The sequence below is a fragment of the Rhopalosiphum padi genome, chromosome 3, assembly GCF_020882245.1.
Source record: "Rhopalosiphum padi isolate XX-2018 chromosome 3, ASM2088224v1, whole genome shotgun sequence".
Taxonomy (NCBI): domain Eukaryota; kingdom Metazoa; phylum Arthropoda; class Insecta; order Hemiptera; family Aphididae; genus Rhopalosiphum; species Rhopalosiphum padi.
This window is the reverse complement of record NC_083599.1, coordinates 26,910,962-26,934,580: the sequence shown is the minus strand read 5'-3', so window position 1 is coordinate 26,934,580 and position 23,619 is coordinate 26,910,962. Positions and strand designations below refer to the sequence as shown.

Here is a 23,619-nt window from a genome sequence, read left to right as displayed (position 1 = left end):
CTAGGGGGAATAAAATAATAGTTATATGAAATTTAGTCATGTTAAGTATTCAAATCGGTACCTGTACTACAATACTTTTGAAAAATGTGTTCTAAATAGGTACTTAAAAACACTTCTATTTTTATTTCTGAATACTAAATACTTTTAAATTATGAGTGGAGCGTTAAATATATTATTGTATCAATGTTCAGCATTAAAGGAAGTTTCTGGAAGAAAATTAATCTAGTTAGTACTATGGGGAGCCAGAAGTAAACATTTTTAAGTACTTTTCAAAAGGACCGTGAAAACAAACAAAAATAATAATAAGGAAAAACGTACATTTTTACATAAAACTACGAGTAGTATTACTAGTATTCGATAAAAATCGATTTAGTTTTTTGTTGTAATTCAAAAATAAACAACTTTAGATATTTGAAATTATAATCAAACGTTTATATCATGATTTTCTATAGGTACATGAATATTTTTTTAAATGTTCAAAAACATATTTAAAATATAAATTACACTAATTATTTAAACATGTATTTGGAATATACTAGAAAACCAATCAACAATTAAAAAACAAAAATGTTTATATTTAAATAAATTCTTGCAGGTACTTTTATACTTTAATTAATTATGCAATAAAATAATTATTTTAATATAGGTTTTTTATTTTATAGTATATAACTTGTATGAAGAGATGGTTAAACTCTTAAAATTATTACGATTAAATTATTATCAGAATATAATTAATTATACATACACCATTTATCAATTAATAATGAGAATAAAATATATAATTATATTTTATTTTCCCATAATATCGAACTTGCGTGAAGTTAGCCCCTTTACTTTATGATATTTATTATTTACCTTATACCTAGTCCTATACCAATATTTTTGAAAATACAAAAACTTTAAATTTGAAAAAATTATTTAATGTATGTTAAAATTATTAAGTTATGTATTTTAACCTAGCCTATTTTTAGGTTAATTTATAGGTTTTTAATTGCTAAAAAATGGTTTTTACTTACCACTCGTTGTGCCAAACGTAAAATATTCTTAATATTGTTGTAGAAATACAGTCGTTGTACAACCATTGACACATTTGTTTTTTAAATATGATAAGAATTTTTTTTTAAATATTATCGTTGAAGTAGTTGAAAATTTTTTGCTAAAATATATTTGTTGAGAAATTGTTAAACAATTTTTTGAAATATGATTGTGAAAATCTCATCGGCAATACTTGTGCAAATTTATGCTAAACGCTTGCTATCTATTGATATTTTCAAAAATGCAAAATTCACAGATTTTTATTCTGAGTAAGGCTGGTAAGTATAAACAATTTTTAAACTATTAAAACCCCATAAGTTAGGTTAAATACCCAAAACTTAATTACTTTTGACGTTCAATAAATACATTTCAAATTTAAAATGTGTGGATTTTCCAGGAAAAGTATGAAGTTCCAAATTCAGAAAACATTATGATTCCAAATTGTTTCAAAATATTGGCGTAGGTTTTAGGTGAATATGATAAAGTAAGGGAAGGGGAGATAACTTCATGTACCTTATTATTAATCCTAATATATTACATCAATATCACCATCTACAACTAAGTTTTTCCGTATTAATACTTCAGTTATCAGAAAAACACCTATATACCATGATTATTTACTTTACATTATTAAGACTTTAGTGTTAATATATAATAGTATTTACATTAGTAAATGTGAACTTGGTACGTCATTATTTTTTTTCTTAGTTGAAATTTGACAACTTAAGGTATGATACTAAAGGTTTCTGTAACAAGTGAAACATATGCACATATGCTTTTCGTATGTATGTCACTAAGTACCTGAGTGACCATTCATTCGACAGCTAGCAATGTCACTGCACTAATTAGCAACTACAGCCAAAAACTATGCTAAATCATGCACATGATTATCTGTTTTATTAAAAACTCGAACAGGAAATAATAAAAAGTTGATTGGACGATTGTAAACTTAGTCCGATAAATTGTATCGATAAAATGTAATAAACACAATATAATTTGATATGAAAGTAATAAATGACGTACATATATTATCGTGAATAATTTATTGTTCAAACATAATTAAACATTGAGACAAATCATTTCAATATCGCAATAAAATTTTGCAATAAAAAAAAAAAACAAAATAAGTTTTGAAGGATTATGAGAATATTCCTTCCTCCGAGTAAATTAAAAAGGTTCTCAAAATTATTACAAGGTGCTATTAATGTTACTGATGGCTAAATAGTAATTAGACATAAAGGTTGTTTTTCTATTCTAGTTATAATCACAAATAATTTTTTTTTAGTATTAGAAAAATAATTAATTAATAATTATTAGGCATATAAACGTGTACTGGGTAAATTTGTTAAATTTTTCTTTCCTCAGTAATGGTTACCCCTTTAACTGTTCTATTTAAGAGTACATAGTACCCGTATATGTTGTCTCTGTCTTACACACGTATGACATGGCAAATTTTTGTTCAACAGTTTCAATATAGTGTACTGTTAATTTTGATACTAGAGAGAATTGACCTATAATACAATTTAAAGGTAAAACTATTATCTAGAGCCATACGTATAGGCTTTTATTGATATTACTATTTTAAGTTGGTCAGTGGCGTAATTGAGGTGTTACAAATATTCTAGTTAATATCAATAAATGCCTACGTGGGGCCCTAAATAATAGTTTTAACTTTAAATTTTATAATAAGTCAATTCACTCTAATATCAAAATTAAGAGGACATTATACCTGCATGCGCTGTCTCTGTCTTACTAACATACATCATATCAAATTTGCGTTCAGCAGAACATATTTTGTGGTATTAGCTTTAATATTAGAGTAACTTATCCTATTATCAAATTTAAAGGTAAAAATATTATCTAAGAAATGCCATATGCTTTTATTGATATTATTATTTTAAAGTTGTAATATTTTACATAGCTATAACTTACATTAAAATGATAATATCAATAAAAATATATGACATTTTGATGTACCTTAGTAAGACAGAGACAACACATGCGGGTACTATACATCCTCTTAATATTTATTATCCGTATATATTTATTATTCTACGCGCATATGAATACCTATGCAATTATACTATTATTATAAATTATTATTTATTACCCATTTATTTCTTTACACTGTATACAGTATCTATATTATATTAATAACCTATTAATTATTTACTTGTTTAACATATTTTGCATATATTTCTAATTATATAAATTATTATGTTTTATAATTTATATTATAAAACTCAGAAATAGTGTGAAACTCTTCAATAGTACAGTTAAGTATAATTGCCTATTTAGCAGGGCCGTACTGAGTAATTTTTTTATTCTGAGGCAGAACTCTAGTAATACACCACCTAGGTGATGGTGGGGGGGGGGGGGTGACACACTTGCAGTTTTTAATATTTTATTATAAGAGTAGGAAATATCTAAATGTAATGTATGTAATTAGGTTTTGATCAAAACAAGAAATACAATTTTTAGCCAACATATTATATTACCTACAGATCGGTAAAAAATCTTATATTGGTAATAATATTTTTTCTTAAGTTAATAATTTAATATTTTTACGCCCCCCAGCATCAGGCGCCCAAGGCAAGCGTCTCACTCGCCTCACCTTAGTTACGGATCTGCTATTTAGAATACAAATAAGTATATATATAAGTATATAAATAATATTTGATATATTTTATGCATAAATATGATTAATTTAATTTTTAATAAGAAAAAAAAAGTTAATGTACCCATTGACTATATTGATGAGTATATCTAAATTATTATCGATTTTGAATTTTTTTTATTTTTATCAATGGCAATAGTTCCAACTTTTTCAATCTTGTTATTGCCACCATACTGCCATGTGCATGTGTTTTTTATGGTTTAATTGTACATACACAACTATTACAGTATACGGAACGTTCACTAAAAAAATGAATCGTTCACGCCCACGTTCTCAAAAAATTAACGCGTTCATTTAATTTTTTAATTTTTTTCTATGATTCGTTAACCTGCAGTAAGTATAAAAAACCATAAACATATACGACTCAACCCAAAAATAAAAATACAATTTAGACTTTAGAGCATATACAATTTATAAAGTATCTGAATTATATTTTTAATATCTGAGTATCTGACATGTTATTTGAGTTAGATTTTAATAAGGATTTCTTAGTGATAAAATTAAGCGAATACTAGGACACTATTTGTTAAAAATTAGTGGAAATTATATTACTGTTGTTGTATGTAAAGCCGGGGCCACTGGAATTTCACATATTTAATTTTTATAATAAATTTGTAATCCAATAAATATTATAGGAATTATAATGGGAAAACATAATTGTTATAATATATTTTATACATATATTTATTAAATGATAAATAAATTAAACATCTAAAAAATCGATCATATTCATAAAAAATATAAACGTCGTTCACGTTCGTGTTCTATTTGAAAAAAACGAATGACGTTCACATATCGTTCATTCGTTCACTATATATTATGAACGTAAACGCGTGGACGTGCGTTCATGAACGACGTTCTTCCCAAACACTAAGTCAACTAAGGCGTTACATTAAAATTAAATTGTATAGTTATTACTTATTTAATTAAGATAACAAAATAACCGTATGCTCAAATATTCAATTTAATTTGTATTGCTTATCTATATTATTATATATTTTGATAAATTTAAATCAAGTTCATTATATAATTTAATTTGTTTTTAATATGTACTAATTACTAATTAGTAATTATTCAATAAGTAACCAAATTGTTAATATTCATTTTTAGTGGAATACTAAGAGGTCTTGCTTAATATATATTTTTATACTATTTTATTAAAAAGTGTGCCACTTAAAAACGCCTGTTTCATTTTGATTCTAACTATTAATTGATTTGAACGTCGTAATTATCATAAGTCAAACACGTGATAAGTACAACAGTATACTTTTAATAGGTATATTTGTATTAACATTTTTTTAGAAATGTTAAACCTGTCCCGACGTTCAATCGGTAAGGTTTCAAAATTAATTTATTACTGGATAAATTATACTTCACTATATTTGCACGACCAATTAATATATCAAGGTTTTCAATTGTAATATTTATAAACAGTATAATATATTACATAGAAACTACAAACACGAATAATATAATACTTAAGCAAGTGACAATGACTTGACCGGATGAAATGTATACATATTAATGTAGGTAATAGTTCACATAACGCAAAATTAATATTTAAGTTAGTGTTTACAGTTATAATTTATTCATTTTAAAAATTAACGGTTATGTTCATTACCTACTGTATTCATTGTTTTTTTTTCATTATTAAAATTACGAATTCAGTATATTATTTAAAATCGATTTATAAAACATTAAAAATATATAACTTTATGTATCCGTTTATGTTGTTATAAGTTAGTTTTCAATTTTTTTGTACTAAACTTAAATTGGTTTATTTTTAATTAAGTTTTTGCATTCAATATGTTTGATTTTTTTTAAATTAAAAAACGGGCCATGCTTAAAATATAGAAAACATATAAATTGACATTTTAACAACACATATTATAGGTAAACATGATATATCTAAATTAGTTTATAATGTAAGTATAAATAATAGTGTCGAACTACGGGAAATTCAAAGGTACATAATAATTTAATAAATCTCGTAAATCGTTGTTTTTATTTCGGCTATAAAATCAATTATATAAGCTGAACAGTACCTACGTTCAAATACAATATTTATGCTCTAAGAATGTTATAATTCATAATATTAGTTTAGTTGTCAGTTGTCGAATAATTATGTAGTCGTATATACCTACGCCATCTGAGAATGTCAAAGTATCAAACGGTTATCAAAAGGTCATATTCGTTTCATAATATATGTTTTTACTTACTTAAATAATATTATGTAACATTGTTGTGTTATTATAATTTTGCAGGTGTTTCGTTTCGTTTAAGTAGTGCTCCAAAATTAATGCAAATGGAAAACGGACAATCCCCCAAAGAAAAGTATCTGCACGATTTTACATACCATGGACAGGAACTGTCGGTCACTGAAGCGAAAAATGTCTTATTCCAGCATTTGGATAACAATGGATCTGTGGACCTGGAAAAGGATGCTAATGGCATCGCGAAAATACGCTTAAATAATCCTCGTATCAAGAACGCTATAAATGGTAATAATAATACCGTATAATTATATTAGAAATGTTAAAAATGTATGTTAAAAATACAAGGACTATAATCATGTATAAATACTAAATATATATTAAGTAAACGTTACGATGTGCAGTGCAGTGACCTTTAGATCGACACTTTGAACGAAGCTATACGAAATGGTATAGAATGAAATAATCTTTATTAGTACCTATATTTTATTCTAATCGAAACCAAAAAAAAAAACGTTCTTGTTATAACTATAACGATTGTGTTTTGTATATAATGAATGTTCATATTTTTATAAGTAATAATACGCAGTTTATGGATGTTCATCGATCATACTTGTATAAATAAAACAGCAAATTTATATTTTGCATATATTTGCATATTTTTCATAAAAATGTATATTTTTGCATATTACTTAAACATTTAAATTATTAATTTTTTTTATTTAATTTCATAATAATATTATATACATTTTTTTCATAACACAAAAATTAAAAATATTTTTGAAAATAATAATATAATATTACGTTTCCGTACATCATTATTAGTTTGTAGCCTTATAGGTATCTAATTAGTAATTCATTAAGTACTAGTTTTCCTACATCGTATATTTTTATCTAATATACTTTGTCCATTATCGTCAATATTACAGAACACTAGACGACTTTTAGTTTGTAGTCTGAAGTGTACATTCGGCATTAGTCAATGTATTTTAAAAATGTATCAATTTTGTTCGGTATGAGCTAACGAAAATACGAGTTTATCCATGTGATGCACAATATTAAACAGTTCACTACGTACTTGGTTAGGTGATAAGGAGTAGTCAGTAGTCCGTCGTATAATCTCAGTTATTGGGTATCGCGTTATCGCCGACTCACATGCATTCGTTCACGCTATATTTTGTTTTCTATACTAATTATTAAAGTAGACTCGCAATTCATGTTAAAAAAACAAAACGTGCTTTTTCGTTTTTCCGGGTACAAACAACTCAGTAAAATAATACGTTGTTTCACATTTTTATAACATTGTTTGTGTTTGTTGAAAACAGTTTCAAATTGATGAGCACGTTAAGTCTTTTCACATGACAAATTTTCGAAAGATCTAACTTCTATACGAACGTCGTTAATCAACAGTACCTACAGTCACGAATGAAAATGAAACGAATGTTATTTTTATAAAAACAGTTTTATTTTGATTGCTTTAAACAGTTTAAACATACTATACTGCATAAATTACAAAATACTAATCTTAGGTTTCTTTTGGAAAAATATACTTATTTACGTATAGCCGATGAATGTGCCCTTAGGAAGAATTTATGATATAAACAAATGTTTCACAGATGTTTTGAATAAATTACGGGAAAACATAGGATTGATGAAACTACGGGCACGTAGCCAGATCAAATTTTTAGGAGGGGCAACGACTGCAGGGCAACGTCCCGCTTCTCCCCCGTGGCTACGGGCCTGTCCACAACCCACAGCTTCAAAATCTTATGTTTTAGTATCAAAAGTTCTTGAGAAACAAATTATAATACCATATAATAATTTGTATAATATGATTGTCTTAAAGTATTATGGCTGGAGGGGAGGACACGACGTAAATGTTTTGTTAATGTTATTTGTTGCAGTCCCATACATGGTTAAGTCTGCCAACAGTTTAAAAACATTTTATTTAATCTAACTTATAAACAAAAATAAAAAAATATTCACAAATAAATGAAAACAATAGAAAAACATAATAGTTAAATTATCCGGACACCAGTGTTACACGTACTATCGCTCATCAACTGACGTGACTACGTGACCAATCAACTACTATTTAGTATTTGGGAGTACTAACTTATAATATATACCTAAAAAATAACTAACATATTAATAATTTTCGATATTCGATGATATATTTTTTTGGGTTAGGTGCTGTAGTAATGCTGTATGAATATATGATACATTCTGTATCACATAAAAATATTATTATACAATTATTTTATGTTGCAATAATTTATAATTATACGTATAATATTATTATGATTTTTTAATTTAATTGAAAATTTTGCAAACTATTTTAGTATTAACGAACAACATGCTTATAATTTTAAAAATAAAGACCACTCTGTTGACTACTCTGTAGTCAAGTGTCGAGTGACCTTGTCGTTAAAGAATAAGTCACTGTATTGTATACATGTGTTCAATTTGAATTGATAAATTATTACTTACGAAAAACAATTTTAAGCGATTGTGGTCTGTCGGCTTATATTACAAAGTATATTATAAGAAATATTTATATTGCTTTTAAATAATTTACTTTTAATTTTTTCCGTTTATATAGTAAAAATGATGTTGGATCTAGATGAGATTACAGAGAAATTGTCTCAGTGGACCGACTGCAAAGGAGCAATTATGTATGGCGCTGATGGAAATTTCTGTTCTGGAGGAGATTTGAAAATGGCGAAAAAAATTAACAACGCGTTTTACGGATATGCGATGTCTATTTACGTTGGTCATATTCTCGACAAATTCAAAAAGCTTCCCATTATTACTGTTGCATATATCGACGGCACGGGTAACATGATAATATTATTATACTTGAATACTTTTTATTTACAACAAAATAAAATTATTTTTCTATCGAGATATTTATATATTGATATACATTTTTATTTTGTATCAATGGCAAAAAATACATCAGTAAAAATAATGGTTTGGTAAGCTGTTTGAATTATTGTTGTTTGTTGATTGTGTGTTTTTTGTGAACTTGCGAAGCACTTCTGAAAATCAAAAACATATAATAGTTTAAAACCTAGCCTTGGGGTCATTATTATTTATTACATATCATAATAATGTTTGTTTGTGTGTATATGTGTTCGTGAGTGGTTCTAAAATTTGGCATACAGAGTATAGGGGTATTTTTATTACCTAGTATGTACATCTCGAAGCAAATTTTTGAATTAGAATTAATTAATAATTAATGTACAAGTTTATATATATATCTGTATGAATGATTTAAAATAAGAAATCCTGTGTAACTGTTTCATTAATTGATTCATAAACATATAAATCCAAGACTATGGTAGCTATAGTCTAATAATTTTCACAATATTATCTTCGAAACATTTCATTGTTCAATTAAAACAGAACTTTTCGAAATCTGCATTTTCAAAAATATAAATTTTAGATTCTTAACGGAGTGATGAATGTATTGATTTTACAACGATGTGTGTTTTTTTTTATTTTTGTGTCTGTCATCACTTTTTGGAGTAGTAATAATGCTTCGATTTTTGACTTCAGCCCCTCTTTGAAAAGGAAAATTCATGTAGTTGGTACTTTGGGAGATCAAAAGTAAAAAATTTCCAATACTTGAAATTTTCACCAAATATTTATATTAGCGTTATATATTTACGATTAAATTTTCAAAATATTTTGACCTTTTTTAAGCTACTTATAGACAATTGAAATTTTCGACTTTTTAAAGTTTTTTTTCTTGAAATGCCGATAAAAAAAATTTGGCTTTCCAAAAAATCTTTAAAATTTAATACAAGGTTTATTATAAGTTGCACTTATCGTAGTAAAAAAAAATCAAAAATCGTTAGTCATAATTTTTGTTTGTAAGCATTTAAAGTTAAAATATTTACGAAATATATCAAAATCGCAAAAATTTGCAAGGAATTTTGAAGTTGAAAATTCATAAAATTTTTGTGATTTATACTTAAGGTTCAAAAATCCAATACAAGGTTATCTATAAGTTTTCCTTTAAGTTATTGTAAAAATAAATTCCAGCGTCAATATAGAAAACATTTTATGAGCGTATGAAATTTAATTTTTTACGAAATCGCGTAAAATAACGATATATTACAATTTAAATATAAGTAATAATAATATAATGTATCCAACTAATTATCATTGACTGACAAATTATCTCCGTTCAGAATCGTTTTTCGTATACAATGATACCTGTCATTGCATTCAAATTTAACACATCCACATGACCTACTCACCATCTCTACTATACAGCAGAGCGATACCCACTTGCCCACTTTTTTTAATTAGGATTGCCATTGGTTACAGAAAATAGAATAGTTATTGCAATTACATATTATAATTTTAAAATTGTACTTTATACTTTGTCAAAACCACCCAAATGACTGCATCGAAAATATGAGGTATAGCTATTAATTAGTTAGGTGTAATGAAGTTTAAGACAGGGTAAATCCACTGCAGGCATTACTCAATTATTTACGAGTAACGCAGTGCGGGATCAACTGCTAGTATAATAGAATAATATGATTTATTGTTTCTATTTTCCGCACCAAAACAAACATTTTTTTCACTATACACGCACATTAAATATTATATTATGTTTGACGGTGAAACGAATAAAAAAAAATGTGTCTACAGGTGCGATTGGCGGAGGTGCTGAACTAACGACGGCGTGCGACTACAGGCTAATGTGCAACGCTGTCGACACCACGGCCATAGGGTTCGTTCAATCGAAAATGGGCATAGTGCCGGCGTGGGGTGCCACCGGCCGGTTGGTGTCGATCATGGGCGCCCGGAAAACGTTAGACCTGTTGCTGGAGGCTCGGCTGTTTGGCGTGACCGAGGCGATGGACTTGGGTCTGGTGGACGGCGCGGTGGCCTCGTTGGCGGACGCCGAAGCGTGGCTGTCCCGGAAGATCAAGCCGGACGTGAACGTGATCCGGGCCATCAAGCGCATGGTACGATGCCACGACGATTCACAGGAGGCCGCGCGAATGATAGAGAGCAGGATATTCGCGCCGCTATGGGGAGGACCCGTCAACCAGGCTGCAATCGAACGGCAAGTGAAGCACAAAAAATGAAACCTGCGGCGCGGAGAACTCGAAATGTCGAAATGAGTTTTTATTCAGAGACTAGTCTAATATTCTACCCACCTACCCATCCAAATTTTGAATATTTCATGAAATATTTCAGTATTTTAACTAACTTTGTTTTTATTTTTATGAAAATTTGTCATTCAATTTATAAATGTATAATTTACCAAAAGCTTATAAGGAATTGTATATTATTAAAGCTGTATAAACATATCAATGTTTCATACTTCATACTTCGAATACTACAAATACACTAAATGATTACCAATTGGCAATTACCTATCCCACTTACTTATTATTCCTCAACAATTCAGGCTGTCACTCGATTAGATACCCTTTTTGCCATCTCACTAGATTATTTACTAAGGTATTTTACTTAAAAATTAATACTTAAACAAAAGTTAACGAATTTAGATTTTTGTTGTTATTTCTATTAATAGTTACAGAGACTTAATTTTTTTTTGTGTATAAATAAATACATTTTAAAATGTTATGATTGTTATGAATAATTTTAAGCTATTAATTATACTTACTTCAAACGTATCCACGTTAATCGTAGCGAGTTTGCGTGAATATATTTACATATAATAAAAGCAAAACGCGACAAACGATTTTAGCTTAACTTTAAACAAAAAAGACCCCAAAAATGATATAATGATTTTTACATTTTGTGGAATGTTTGCCTGTTATATGCGGAAAAGGACCTTTGTTGTAGGGGTTAATAATATAATAATGTGCAATATGCCTGTATAGAATATTTAGATGTGTTATGATGATGCTAATTGATGACAACTGTCATTTAAAGCTAATTACACCAAAAATCATAACTTTACAAATTATAACTATAAGCTTTGGTTTCAATAATAACTCAATGTTGAACAGTAAAAATATTTTTATATTTTTCATTTTTTATTCATAAAAATTAAATCAATGATTGAATGTTTTTTCATCTAATCTATGTTGCGCGTGTATCTACCTATAATATGAAAAAGAAAACAAATATTGCGTTGATATCATCATAACATGTTTAATACAGTCATCCACATATAAACACCTAACGTATAACCTATTGAAACTTGAAACCAGTCTTGTAAAGAATACTTTATTTATTTTGTATTCGGAATATGTGTTCAAATAAACGGTTAAAAAGTATTCAGAATACGTATTCGAATGATTTTCAAAAAATATATTTAGAATACATTCTGGAATACTCAAAAAATTATTCGAATACTTTGAAAATACTATTTATTAATACTTATTTTGCTCAAAATACGGATATTATCTACACTGGCAATAACAAATTACTAATTACAGCGGTGGTAGGTAGTACATTGTACACCACACGTCCGCACATCAAGTCAACTAGTATAAGGTCTATGGGCCATGGCTAATACTATATTTTATGTTTTTAATGACCACTACCCAGGATTATAATTTATAAACACAAACATTTTTTTTTTAAATTTAATATTTAAATATAAAATAAAAATACTAAAAAAGATATTCAGAATACGTATTCGAATATATTTTTTTAATGTATTTAGAATAGTATTCAAATACATTTATTCGAATACTTTACAAGACTGCTTGAAACTTAATCATCTTTTTTTTTATTGTCATGATCATTCATGTACAATGTGATTGCTGTAGTTGTAACAACCAGTGTCGTTTTAATAACCTATTATAGTTAATGATAAATAAATTAATGAAAAAATTACAAGGATAGTATTATGTGAAAAGTCTATCATTTTTTTGTGTTTAAAGCAAAGTTTAATGGTCACAAAATATAAAATTAGTATCTCTTTAAGGTAACGTATATAGACCTGAACACAAAAAATTAAATGTTAATAAACACGTTATAATTGGAAAATAAAATGAAATGATTTTATGTCATCATACACCGCCGCTGACATTCGAGGGATTGGTCGGATGCAAAAATATTTTATGAACTTTGTTGGGTATTGTCTCAATATCTCACACCAAAAGCATGATTATAGGCCTATTAGTCAAGCTTTTAAACTAAATTACTTTTCTGTTAGACTGTTTTTTTGTTTAAATGTTTTGAGTTTATTCTGTAATTTAGCATACATTTTTGTTTTATTTTTTTTTCGTAAATACCTAGTGAACAACTTATGATTACATTTTTAACGATAACATTTAGTATATCGCAGCCCACAAGTATAATTGTATGTATTAACAAATACTTACAACTTACATATTATTACTTATTTAATATAGGTATTAACATCACTAAATCAAAAACTTAAGTGCAAAAATTAATATAAATGTAAAGTTTATTTCAATTTTCGAATTTCTATTTTCTATATATGTATATTTAAAAATAATTTTATTTATGACGGCAATTATTTAAATAAATTTTAACCAAAATTAACGTTTTTCACCTTGTTGTTTTTAACCTATTTTTCTATACATAATAGCAATTAATTAGGGAGTACAACGTTTGCGTTTTTTTTAAAAAAAAAATTTTAGTAGTTGTAATAGTATGTATACTTATTGATTATATTGATACGTATATCAGTTTAATTTTGAATTTTTATCAATGGCGCGTTCCAATTTTTTTAATCTTATTATTACCATCATACTGCCACAAGCATACGTTTTTTTACGGTTTAATTGTATATTATATAGCTAACTAAGACATTATGTTGTAATTAAATTTGATTAGGTGTTTGTGTCAAAGTTTATTTAATTAAGATAAAACAATCACTATGTGACAAAATATTCAGTTTCATTTGTATTGTTTAACATGTTTTATGCAGTTAACTCTTTTGATAAATTTAAATCAAATTAATTATTTTATTTATGTAATTTGCGTTTAATATTTACTATTTATTTAATAAGTAACTGAATCGATATTATTCATCTTTTAGTTGAATACTTAATACCGGTCTCGCTTAATATATTATATTCTTATATGATTTAATTAAAAAGTGTATCACTTAAGTACCTATCTATTTCATTTTGATTCAAATTAATTATTGACTTGAAAGTCGTAATTATCATAAGTCAAATACGTGAAAAGTACAACAGTATACTTTTAATAGGTATATTTGTATTAACATTTTTTTTAAAATGTTTAAACTGTCCAGATGTTCAATCGGTAAGGTTTCAAAATCAATTTATTGTTGGATAAATTATACATCAACACTATATTTACACAATCAAGGTTTTTAATTAAAATATTAAAAAATTATATGTTAAGGTGCCAGTAAAATCGCGTAAAATAAATAGCGAAAATAAAAATTGTTAAATTTTTTAACAGTGAAAATAAAAAAATTCATTCAATATATTTTTTTTAGTTATTATTTGTTTTATTATTATAAACTAAAATTCTAATTTGATATGAAAAATGCAATATAAAAACCATTATCATAACAATAATATAAAATAAAATGTATACAACGTGTATCTCCAAAAACAGGGTACACTATTTATCACTCGTTAACCTGTGAATATTTTTCATTCTGTTTGCGGGGCGTTAAACCAGAGTCTAGTTACTAGACTAATGGATTATATAATTCTATGATTTATAACTTTTTTAACTCATGAAGTTGTGTTGTGTTGCGTATGTACAACACAACTTTATTATTTTTTTTTAAATGGCAACCCCTATTTTGAATATTATTTTCGAATTAACCATTTTTTTAAGCAATTTTGGTCTATCAACATGCATTCTTTACCCAAAATAAGCAAAAATTAGAGCTATTTATAACTTTGAAAAAAAAATTATTAAATTACATTTTTTATTTTTTTTAGAATATATATTTTTTTTGTTCTAAACACTATATGATACATTAGAGTATTATACATTTATTATAAGAGTAATAAATTATGTACTATCTATGAATTATTATTTCATTTTATTATTACCTACATATTATGAAATTACAGAAATTACAAACCAATGCTCATTATAATATTAGTATTAATAATTCTGATAGGACGAGTTAGAAATAAAATAAATATTTAAATGCTTATGAATGTTACTTAGATTTGAGGCATGTTTTACTCAACTCACACAACGAGAGACTTTAGAATAATTTATACAATAATTTCTGTAAATTAAATTGTAAATAAAAATGTATAGTATTGTTAAATAAAAATAGAAATTTAGAATTATATTTCCTGAAAATACATGTTTTTTAACAAATTATGTAATTTCTGTAATTTCATATTGTGTAATAATAAAATAAAATAATAATTGTTAGATAGTAAATAATTTATTATTCTTATAATAAATGTATAATACTATAATCCAGTAGGTATAATGATGTATCATAATATTATGGTGTTTAGAACGCAAAAATACTTCAAATAATAGAAAAAAAAAAAAAAATTTAATACATCTTTTAAAGATATACTTAAACTCCAATTTCACCAATTTTGAATTTAGAATATATGTTGATAGATCAAAATTGAAATAAATTGATTAATTCGAAGATGATATTCGAAATAGGAATTGCAGTTTAAAAAAAAATGAAGTTGTGTTGCATTTGCGTAAAATACACGAGATTAAAAATTGGTAAGTCATAGGAATTTATGATTTATTAGTCTAGTTTAACGTACCGCAAACAGAATTAAATAATATATACAGATTACAGATAATATAAGTGATTAAGTGTAACTTGTTTTTGGGGTCACACGGTATAGACGCATATAAATCATATAATACATAGAAACTACAACACGAATAATGAATACTGAAGCGAGTATGACTTGACCAAGTAAAATGTATACATAGGTATATTGTAGGTAATAGTTCACTTCGCGTCAAATTAATATTTAAGTTAGTGTTTTCACTTATAATTTGTTCATTTTAAAAGCTAACGGTTATGTTTATTATTGTATTCATCGTTTTTTATTAATAAAATTACGAATTTAGTATAATTAAAATCGATTTATAAAACATTAAAAACACATTGCTTTATGCTATGATATTGTTATAAGATAGTATTATATTTTTAAATTTTTGTGTTAAACTTAAATAAATATCAATTTTTTTATTACGTTTTTGTATTCAATATGTTTGATTTTTTAACATAAAAATTGACATTTCAACAACATATTATATTTTAGGTAAACATGATATAGGTACCCAAATTAGTTTATAATGTAACTATGTAAGTATAAATAATAATGTCAAACAATGGGAAATTCACAAGGTATAATTTAATGATTTGTTAAATCTCGTAAATCGTGGTTTTTATTTCGGATATAAAATCAATTATATAAACAAAACGCCGAACTGTACATTAAAATACAATATTTTTACGCTATACGAGTGTTTTAATTTATAATATTATCTCAGTTGTCAGCTGTCAAAAAATTATGTAGTCTTATACCTACGTCATCTGAAAATGTCAGTGTCAAACAGTGATAAAAAAAATTATACGCATTACATAATAGGCGTATGTTTTTACTTGCGTAATATTATATAACATTTATGTGTTATTATGTTGCAGGTGTTTTGATGCGCTTAAGTGGCGGTCCAAACTTAACGCGGGTGGAAAATGGACGAACCCCCCCAAAAAAGTATCTGCACGATTTTACATACCATGGCCAGGAACTGTCGGTCACTGAAGCGAAAAATGTCTTATTCCAGTATTTGGACAACAACGGATCTGTGGACTTGGAAAAGGATGCTAATGGCATCGCGAAAATACGCTTAAATAATCCTCGTATCAAGAACGCTGTAAATGGTAAAATAATACCGTATAATTATTATATGTATTTTGTACTTAAAGAGTTAAAAATTTATGCTAAAAACTCAAGGTCTATAATAATGTGTAAATAGGTATTAACTATTAAGTAAGTAAATGTTGCGATGAGTGCAGCGACCTTGAGATCTGCACTTTGAACGAAATGGTAGAATGAACATTTTTTTATAAGTATTCACATACGATTATAATTGAAGATGAAAAAAAGTCGCCTATATTACAAAGAATATTTTAAAATATATTTATATTGTTATATTAAAGACATTTATTTTACTATTGGAAAAACGGTATGTTAAACTAAATTTTGTCAAAATACCGCATTGGAAAATCTCAGTATGCGTGTAAAAAAATATTGTAATATACGTGTTCAAGTACCAAAAAAAAATATTTTTTAATTATAACAAAACAACTAATATTATTATTCTTTGTTTAAATACTTAATTTTATTTAAGTTTTAACTTAAAATGTCCATGAAAAATTATTGTGACCTCATATTTTTTTATTTTTTTATTTAGGAATTTAGGATTAACTTATGAAAATGTTTAAAAAGTTAAATTATTTATTTGGAAAATATAATTTAAAACTTTAACTTTTAAAACAAAAAAAAGTGGTGTAATTGTGTATAACACTTTGTATAAAGTACATATTAGATATCTCATAGATAACGTATGCAGTATATACTATATGCTTTAATGATTTATACAGTATAATCAATAATATGTATTCAATTTTATGATTATTTATAATCATTATGTGCAATTTTTAATTTTTTTCCCTTGGATATAGTAAAAATGTTATCGGACCTAGAAGATATTACAGAAAAATTGTCCCAGTGGACCGAGTGCAAAGGAGCAATTATGTATGGCACTGATGGAAATTTCTGTTCTGGGGGAGATTTGAAAGTGGCGAAAAAAATTAACAACGCGTTTTACGGATATGCGATGTCTATTTACGTTGGTCATATTCTCGACAAATTCAAAACGCTTCCCATTATTACTGTTGCATATATCGACGGCACGGGTAACATGATATTATTATAATACTTATTATTATTTATAAGAAAATAAAATTCCCATTATCCTTGATTATATTAGGTTGGGACACATAATTCCATGAAAATCATGGACTAAAAACTTTAAAATCTAAAAATCTTCGAGTTGGTCTACTATTCTGTGATTCTCTATTTTTTCACTTAGGTTATCCACTGCTTATATGTATGCAATTTTAAAGAACAATTATGAATGATAAATCCAAACATAAATAGTGCTTTATTTCTAATAGATATTATAATACTAGAGTAGTCTAGAATGGATAATAGTTTTATATTTAATAGAAATCGTATGAAAAAGATTAAAGAGCAATTATATATTTTAAATTAAAGTTTAAAAAGAAGTAAGTACAGTTAGTTGAAAAAATAGTTGTTTGATATTTATTATACTTATTTCTTAATATAAACTGGTAATTTTAATACTGTTTATATAAGTTAAAATATAAGTTACTAGTTAACACAACTAATAATAAGTTTCAATACTATAAAAGATGCACCATTAAATTTGCACCATTTATTCAAACTTTTTAAATATTTTTAGAAGTACGTCACAAGGAATAAGTAATAAAATAGATTGATCAACAGAAAAAAAACAATATGATTTATAAAAACCTTAGGTGATAAACCTTGTGTAACACCGGAATAACACAAGGGTAGATTTGAAAATTAATACGCATACAAATGGCGTACAAATGAATGGCATAATGAACTTTTAAATTTGAGTGGTTAATGGGTGGGGGTGACATCTCGCCAGCCCGCTTCTCCAATTTTTGCCTTATCTAGATTTTAAGTGGCATACAAATGGAAAGAATGGTCATACAAATGCATACAATTGCGCTACTAAAGGTTACAAACTATAATAATACCAAATTTCAATATGTGGTTGGCTGTTGTGAAGTACGTAAAAATATAAGGGGGGGAAAAATTTATATTTTATGATCAAAACTCTGACAACGCCGCCCACGTTTAAAATATACTTTTATTATATGTATTGTAAAACAGTAAACCTAATTGTTTGATTTTACACAAGTCTTAAAACTCATTTTATGGTTTAGAATGTTTAGATAAACACAAATTTTAGGTAACAGGTACTAATATTGTTAAATAATACCTATAAGAGTTCATTAATAAAAGGTGCTACTAGCTTGTTTAAAAAGTAACTACATACTATAAATATCATTAACATTATTCATGATTATTGCGAATTACGATAAAACACAACAAGAGAAACCTAAAATAAATTATGACGTTTATGAAATAATTGAAGGAAAAATATTTTAATCTTATAGGTAATATGTTTAATAATACATTACATTCTTTCTTAACTAATTATGAATCAAATATTTGTACTGTTGTATTATCTGGGTGAGGGGAAAATTATACCTTTATCCCTCAAAAAATTGTTAATTACCACAATTACGCCACTGATAAAATGTGTCGACAGGTGCAATTGGCGGAGGTGCGGAAATAACAACGGCGTGCGACTATAGGCTAATGTGCAACGCTGTCGATACCACGGCCATAGGGTTCGTTCACTCGAGAATGGGCATAGTGCCTGCGTGGGGCGCCACCGGACGGTTGGCGTCGATCATAGGCACCCGGAAAACGTTGAAACTGTTGCTGGAATCACGAAGATTGAGCGCAGCCGAGGCAATGGAGTTGGGTCTGGTGGACGGCGTGGTGGCTACGTTGGCGGACGCCGAAGCGTGGCTGTCCCGCAAGGTCAAACCGGACGTGAACATTATCCAGGCCATCAAGCGTACGGTACAATGTTACGAAAATTCGCAGGAAGCTACGCGAATGCTAGAGAGCAAGATATTCGCGCCGCTCTGGGGCGGACCCGCAAACCAAGCTGCAATCGAACGGCACATGAAACACAAAAATAAATAAAATCTGCGGCGCGGAGAACTCGACATTATTCAGGGGCTAGTCTAATATTACATCCAACCAGCTATTCGTCCAAAACCAGATAAAAGTATTTACTGTCATATTTTAAACTAATTAGTTTAAAACACTAGATAATACTAAATTATTACCAATTGTCTATCTCATTCACTGACCACTCCTTAAAAACTCAGACTGTCACTTGTCATAGGGTTACTTAACCGTCTTCACCCTTTTCGCCACCGCACTAGAAATTTTTTTATATTATTTATAAAGGCATTTCATTTTACAATTGATACTTAAACGAAAGATAACGAATTTATATTAGTTGTTGTAAGTTTTTTATATCTATTAACCGTCACCGAGACTTTATTGTTTTTATAAATAAATAAATACATTTTCAAAATATTATCATGAGTAATTTTAGCTATTACACCTACTTAAAACTTATCCACGTCATTCGTAGTAAGTATTGGGTGAATATAATATTTTTATTAAAAATAAAAAGTGACAAACGATTTTGGCTCAATTCTAAATAGAAGATCTCTATAATTGTATAATTATTTTTATATTTTATATTTTGTGAAATGTTTGCCTGTTTTAAACAAGGCTGGACAAGTTAATGTTTTTTTTTTAATTCAGTTAAGTTAATTTAATATGCATAAATAAGAAATAATTAAAAGTTAATACAATATTTTAGTTAAATTAGTTAAGTTAAAAGCTTATATACATTTTTTTAAAACTTTTTATGAAGTTAAAAAAAGTTATTTTTTTTTATTCGTTAGCGTACTTTATTTCTTACCAACACAAAACTAAATTATAGATTATAATGCTTATACTTCATATAACATACAGAATTTCTATATAGTGTGTATTTTATTTAAGTTTTTCGTTTCTAATGAAAAAAAAATAATATTCATCTAAATAATAATTAATATGTGCCTAAAAACTGAAAATAATTAATTTACATTTTATTTAATAAAGTATTTTACACAGATATTATTTGTGTGTTTTTAATAGAGTATTACTGTACTTGTAACTAATAAATTCATAAGAAAATATTTTTGACATGAAAACGACTATTTCAGTCGTTAATATGTAAAAAAAAAATAATAAAATAAATTAACTTAACTTTTCTTAAAATAAAAAATAAAATCGTTAAATTCACATTAATTTAAAAAAAAAATAGTAAGTTAATAGTTAAGTTAATGAAAATCCTAACTTTTTAACTTAACTTAAACTTTTAAACTCGTTACTCGTAACTCGCCCAGCTTTGGTTATAAGTGGTATACACTGTTTGTTTGAGGGGTTAATTATATCACACTGTGCAATCGTCTACATCAGTGGCAAATCCAGAATTTTTTTAGGGGGGAGGGTACACACTGTCTAAAATGTTACCATATACACTACCTATTACCAAAAAGTAAAAAGAAAATAAACCAAATATTTAATGTTTTTAATGCAAATCATTTATTTATATTTTCAGACAGTCATTAAGTTAATATATATGTACATAATAATAAATACTAATTTAATTATAAAAACAGGTGTTTTAGTCCAAACAAAATTATAAGCGTATAAAAACAACAGTAACAATAAATTATTGTATAAAATTATTTTAACCAATCTGCAAATTGCAACTTTATTGGTGCTTTTTTGTGACATATTGTTGTATGCTTTCATGTATACGAATAAATACAAACCTTTAAAACAAAAAATAGTAAATACGGCCAACCACTAGATACAACACTGATCTACATAAAACGTGTCTCATACTAAGTGTCGACAACTGTTGCTTGTCGATCATAACACAATATAGTTATTTATTTAAGCTTTAGTTTTAATAATAAATCAGTTTAAAATATTGTGTAATGTGTGATATTAGTGATATTACACTACTATACTAAGATCATTTAAAAATCATAAACATTTATCGATTCTATATGAATGCTTTTTATTTATGTTGCATATTATGGGTCTAAAAAAGAAAAAAAATATTGCGTTGACATCATCTTAAGCTTAACATAATATATATTACACGGTAAATTAGGTCCCGAAAAAAATGTTAGTACGTTTATCTTATTTATTTTTAAATCTAATCATCTTTATTAGAAGTCAAATTTTATAATTATGGTATAAATAATAAATATTGTAAAATCAGTATAATTTAAAAATATATTTTACTTCTATTATAATAACTAAATTCAATTATATGTGTTTTTATATAATATTATGTTCTTAGTAAAAACTTAAATGATAAATATTTCACAAATTCAAATCGGATAATCGTATTAAAAATGTATTTTTTATTTTAAAGCGAGTTATGAACATTTCAAAGTTATAGTACTTTACAAAGCTATAACTCACTTTAAAATCATAATATCAATAAAGTCATATGACATTTTCTAGATAATACTCTTACCTTTAAATTTGATAAAAGGTAAATTTACTCTAATAATAAAGCTAACATTACAAAATTTATTTTCCTGAACGCAAATTTGCTATGATATACGTTAGTAAGGCAGAGACAACACACGCGGGTATAACGTGCTCTTATACGAGGATGTTAGCGCACTGTTTGTTTTTTCTCTCTGGCCAATGTGCAATATAGACAAAATTTAAAACCATTTTTTTTTAGTTTTTGAGTAATCTTAGAGTAAAATCACCCATTAACGATAGAGAATAATATTTTTGAGGGTATGGCATTATCGAATTATCTATATTATATTTTCTCAAAACGATTTAAACATCATTTAAATTAAAATTTTTTTTTTTATTTTAAAGTTGAATACAAAATCAAATAAAAATTAAATTTAAAACCGATATGTCATTCCCTCAAAAATATTATTATCTATATAGATTTTGTAATTAGTGATTTTACTCTAAGATTACTCAACAAAAAATTTAAAGTGAAAATGTTTTATCTATGTTGCACGTGGGTCTGAGAGAGAAAACAAATATTGCACTGACATTCTCTGGTGTGATGTTATCTATCGAGCGTACTTTTCTGTTTTTGTTTTGCGCTTCTTATTTTACATGTGGTTCTGACTGTACTTTTAATATTTCGTCAAAAAAATTAAAAACATTAGGACAACGGCTGTAAAAGCGTTGGTTTAATATAGAATGATATGATTCGCAACTACGCACGGTGGTATTCGCAAATTCAGACCAAGTATTTTGGGTAAATGTAGCATCTGGTGAGATATAAGTGTCTAGCATAATATAATCGCAAATTTACTGTAATTTGACAGTATGGCCATTATATCTTCTACAAAACATTATCACTAACTTAATCGGGTCTTAGATATGCAAAACCAAAAAAAAATATTTTAAAAATTGCTTTTTTTTGTTTTTAAACCTTTGTATGAGTTTACTAAACTATATGCTCTCGTCCCGAATATATAATCAGAATCCAACTTGCCTACTACCTTTTTATACCCGGGACTCAACTTACCGCTTTCAAAATGTATACAAATCATCGCAGACCCATTTTACCCAGCCCCATTTTACAGTGACCCACACATAGACATCTACCGCATAGCATATTGACAACTTAATCATCTATTTTTTATTATAATAACTCGTTCATGTACAATGTGATTGCTGCAGCAGTTGTAACAACCAGTGTCGTTTTAATAACCTTTTAGTTAATGATAAATAAATTAATGGACAAATTACAGGGATAATATGTGAAAAGTCCAACATTTTTTTGTATTTTAAAGCACAGTTTAATGGTCACAAAATATAAAATTAGTATCTCTTAAAGGTAACTTATATAAACCTGAACACAAAAACTTAAATGTTAATAAACGCGTTATAATTGGAAAATAAAATGAAATTTTATTAGATTCTTAGATTGTAATAATGCAGTAAACTTAAAATAGGTAATATTATTTATAAT

The 23,619-nt window shown here is 26.7% G+C and overlaps 2 protein-coding genes across 6 annotated transcripts; both read left to right on the top strand.

Annotated features, from left to right (window-relative positions):
- Window positions 1-4,902: 4,902 nt before the first annotated feature.
- On the top strand, window positions 4,903-11,541 carry LOC132926806 (ethylmalonyl-CoA decarboxylase-like). Of its 5 annotated transcripts, none has more exons than XM_060991211.1 (4): window positions 4,903-5,044; window positions 5,977-6,213; window positions 8,549-8,761; window positions 10,594-11,541. In XM_060991211.1, the coding sequence occupies exons 1-4, from the start codon at window positions 5,017-5,019 to the stop codon at window positions 11,034-11,036; spliced, it is 921 nt and encodes a 306-aa protein (XP_060847194.1). In that variant the 5' UTR covers window positions 4,903-5,016; the 3' UTR covers window positions 11,037-11,541. The 5 variants fall into 5 exon arrangements, with proteins under 5 accessions (XP_060847194.1, XP_060847192.1, XP_060847193.1 ...); XM_060991209.1 differs by having other exon boundaries at window positions 4,910-5,044; window positions 8,528-8,761; XM_060991210.1 differs by lacking the exon at window positions 4,903-5,044 and adding an exon at window positions 5,203-5,242 and having other exon boundaries at window positions 8,528-8,761.
- Window positions 11,542-13,902: 2,361 nt separating this feature from the next.
- Window positions 13,903-20,129, top strand: LOC132926306 (ethylmalonyl-CoA decarboxylase-like). Its single transcript, XM_060990654.1, has 4 exons — window positions 13,903-14,169; window positions 16,532-16,768; window positions 17,573-17,806; window positions 19,279-20,129. The coding sequence occupies exons 1-4, from the start codon at window positions 14,142-14,144 to the stop codon at window positions 19,722-19,724; spliced, it is 945 nt and encodes a 314-aa protein (XP_060846637.1). The 5' UTR covers window positions 13,903-14,141; the 3' UTR covers window positions 19,725-20,129.
- Window positions 20,130-23,619: the final 3,490 nt, after the last annotated feature.

Excerpts from the sequence above, each read along its gene's own strand:
- LOC132926806 (XM_060991209.1), top strand. The coding sequence starts at position 5,017 with ATGTTAAACCTGTCCCGACGTTCAATCG. Across the intron at positions 6,214-8,527 it reads TATCAAGAACGCTATAAATG|TAAAAATGATGTTGGATCTA; the intron begins GTAATAATAATA and ends CCGTTTATATAG. Across the intron at positions 8,762-10,593 it reads TGCATATATCGACGGCACGG|GTGCGATTGGCGGAGGTGCT; the intron begins GTAACATGATAA and ends ATGTGTCTACAG.
- LOC132926306 (XM_060990654.1), top strand. The coding sequence starts at position 14,142 with ATGTTTAAACTGTCCAGATGTTCAATCG. Across the intron at positions 16,769-17,572 it reads TATCAAGAACGCTGTAAATG|TAAAAATGTTATCGGACCTA; the intron begins GTAAAATAATAC and ends CCTTGGATATAG. Across the intron at positions 17,807-19,278 it reads TGCATATATCGACGGCACGG|GTGCAATTGGCGGAGGTGCG; the intron begins GTAACATGATAT and ends ATGTGTCGACAG.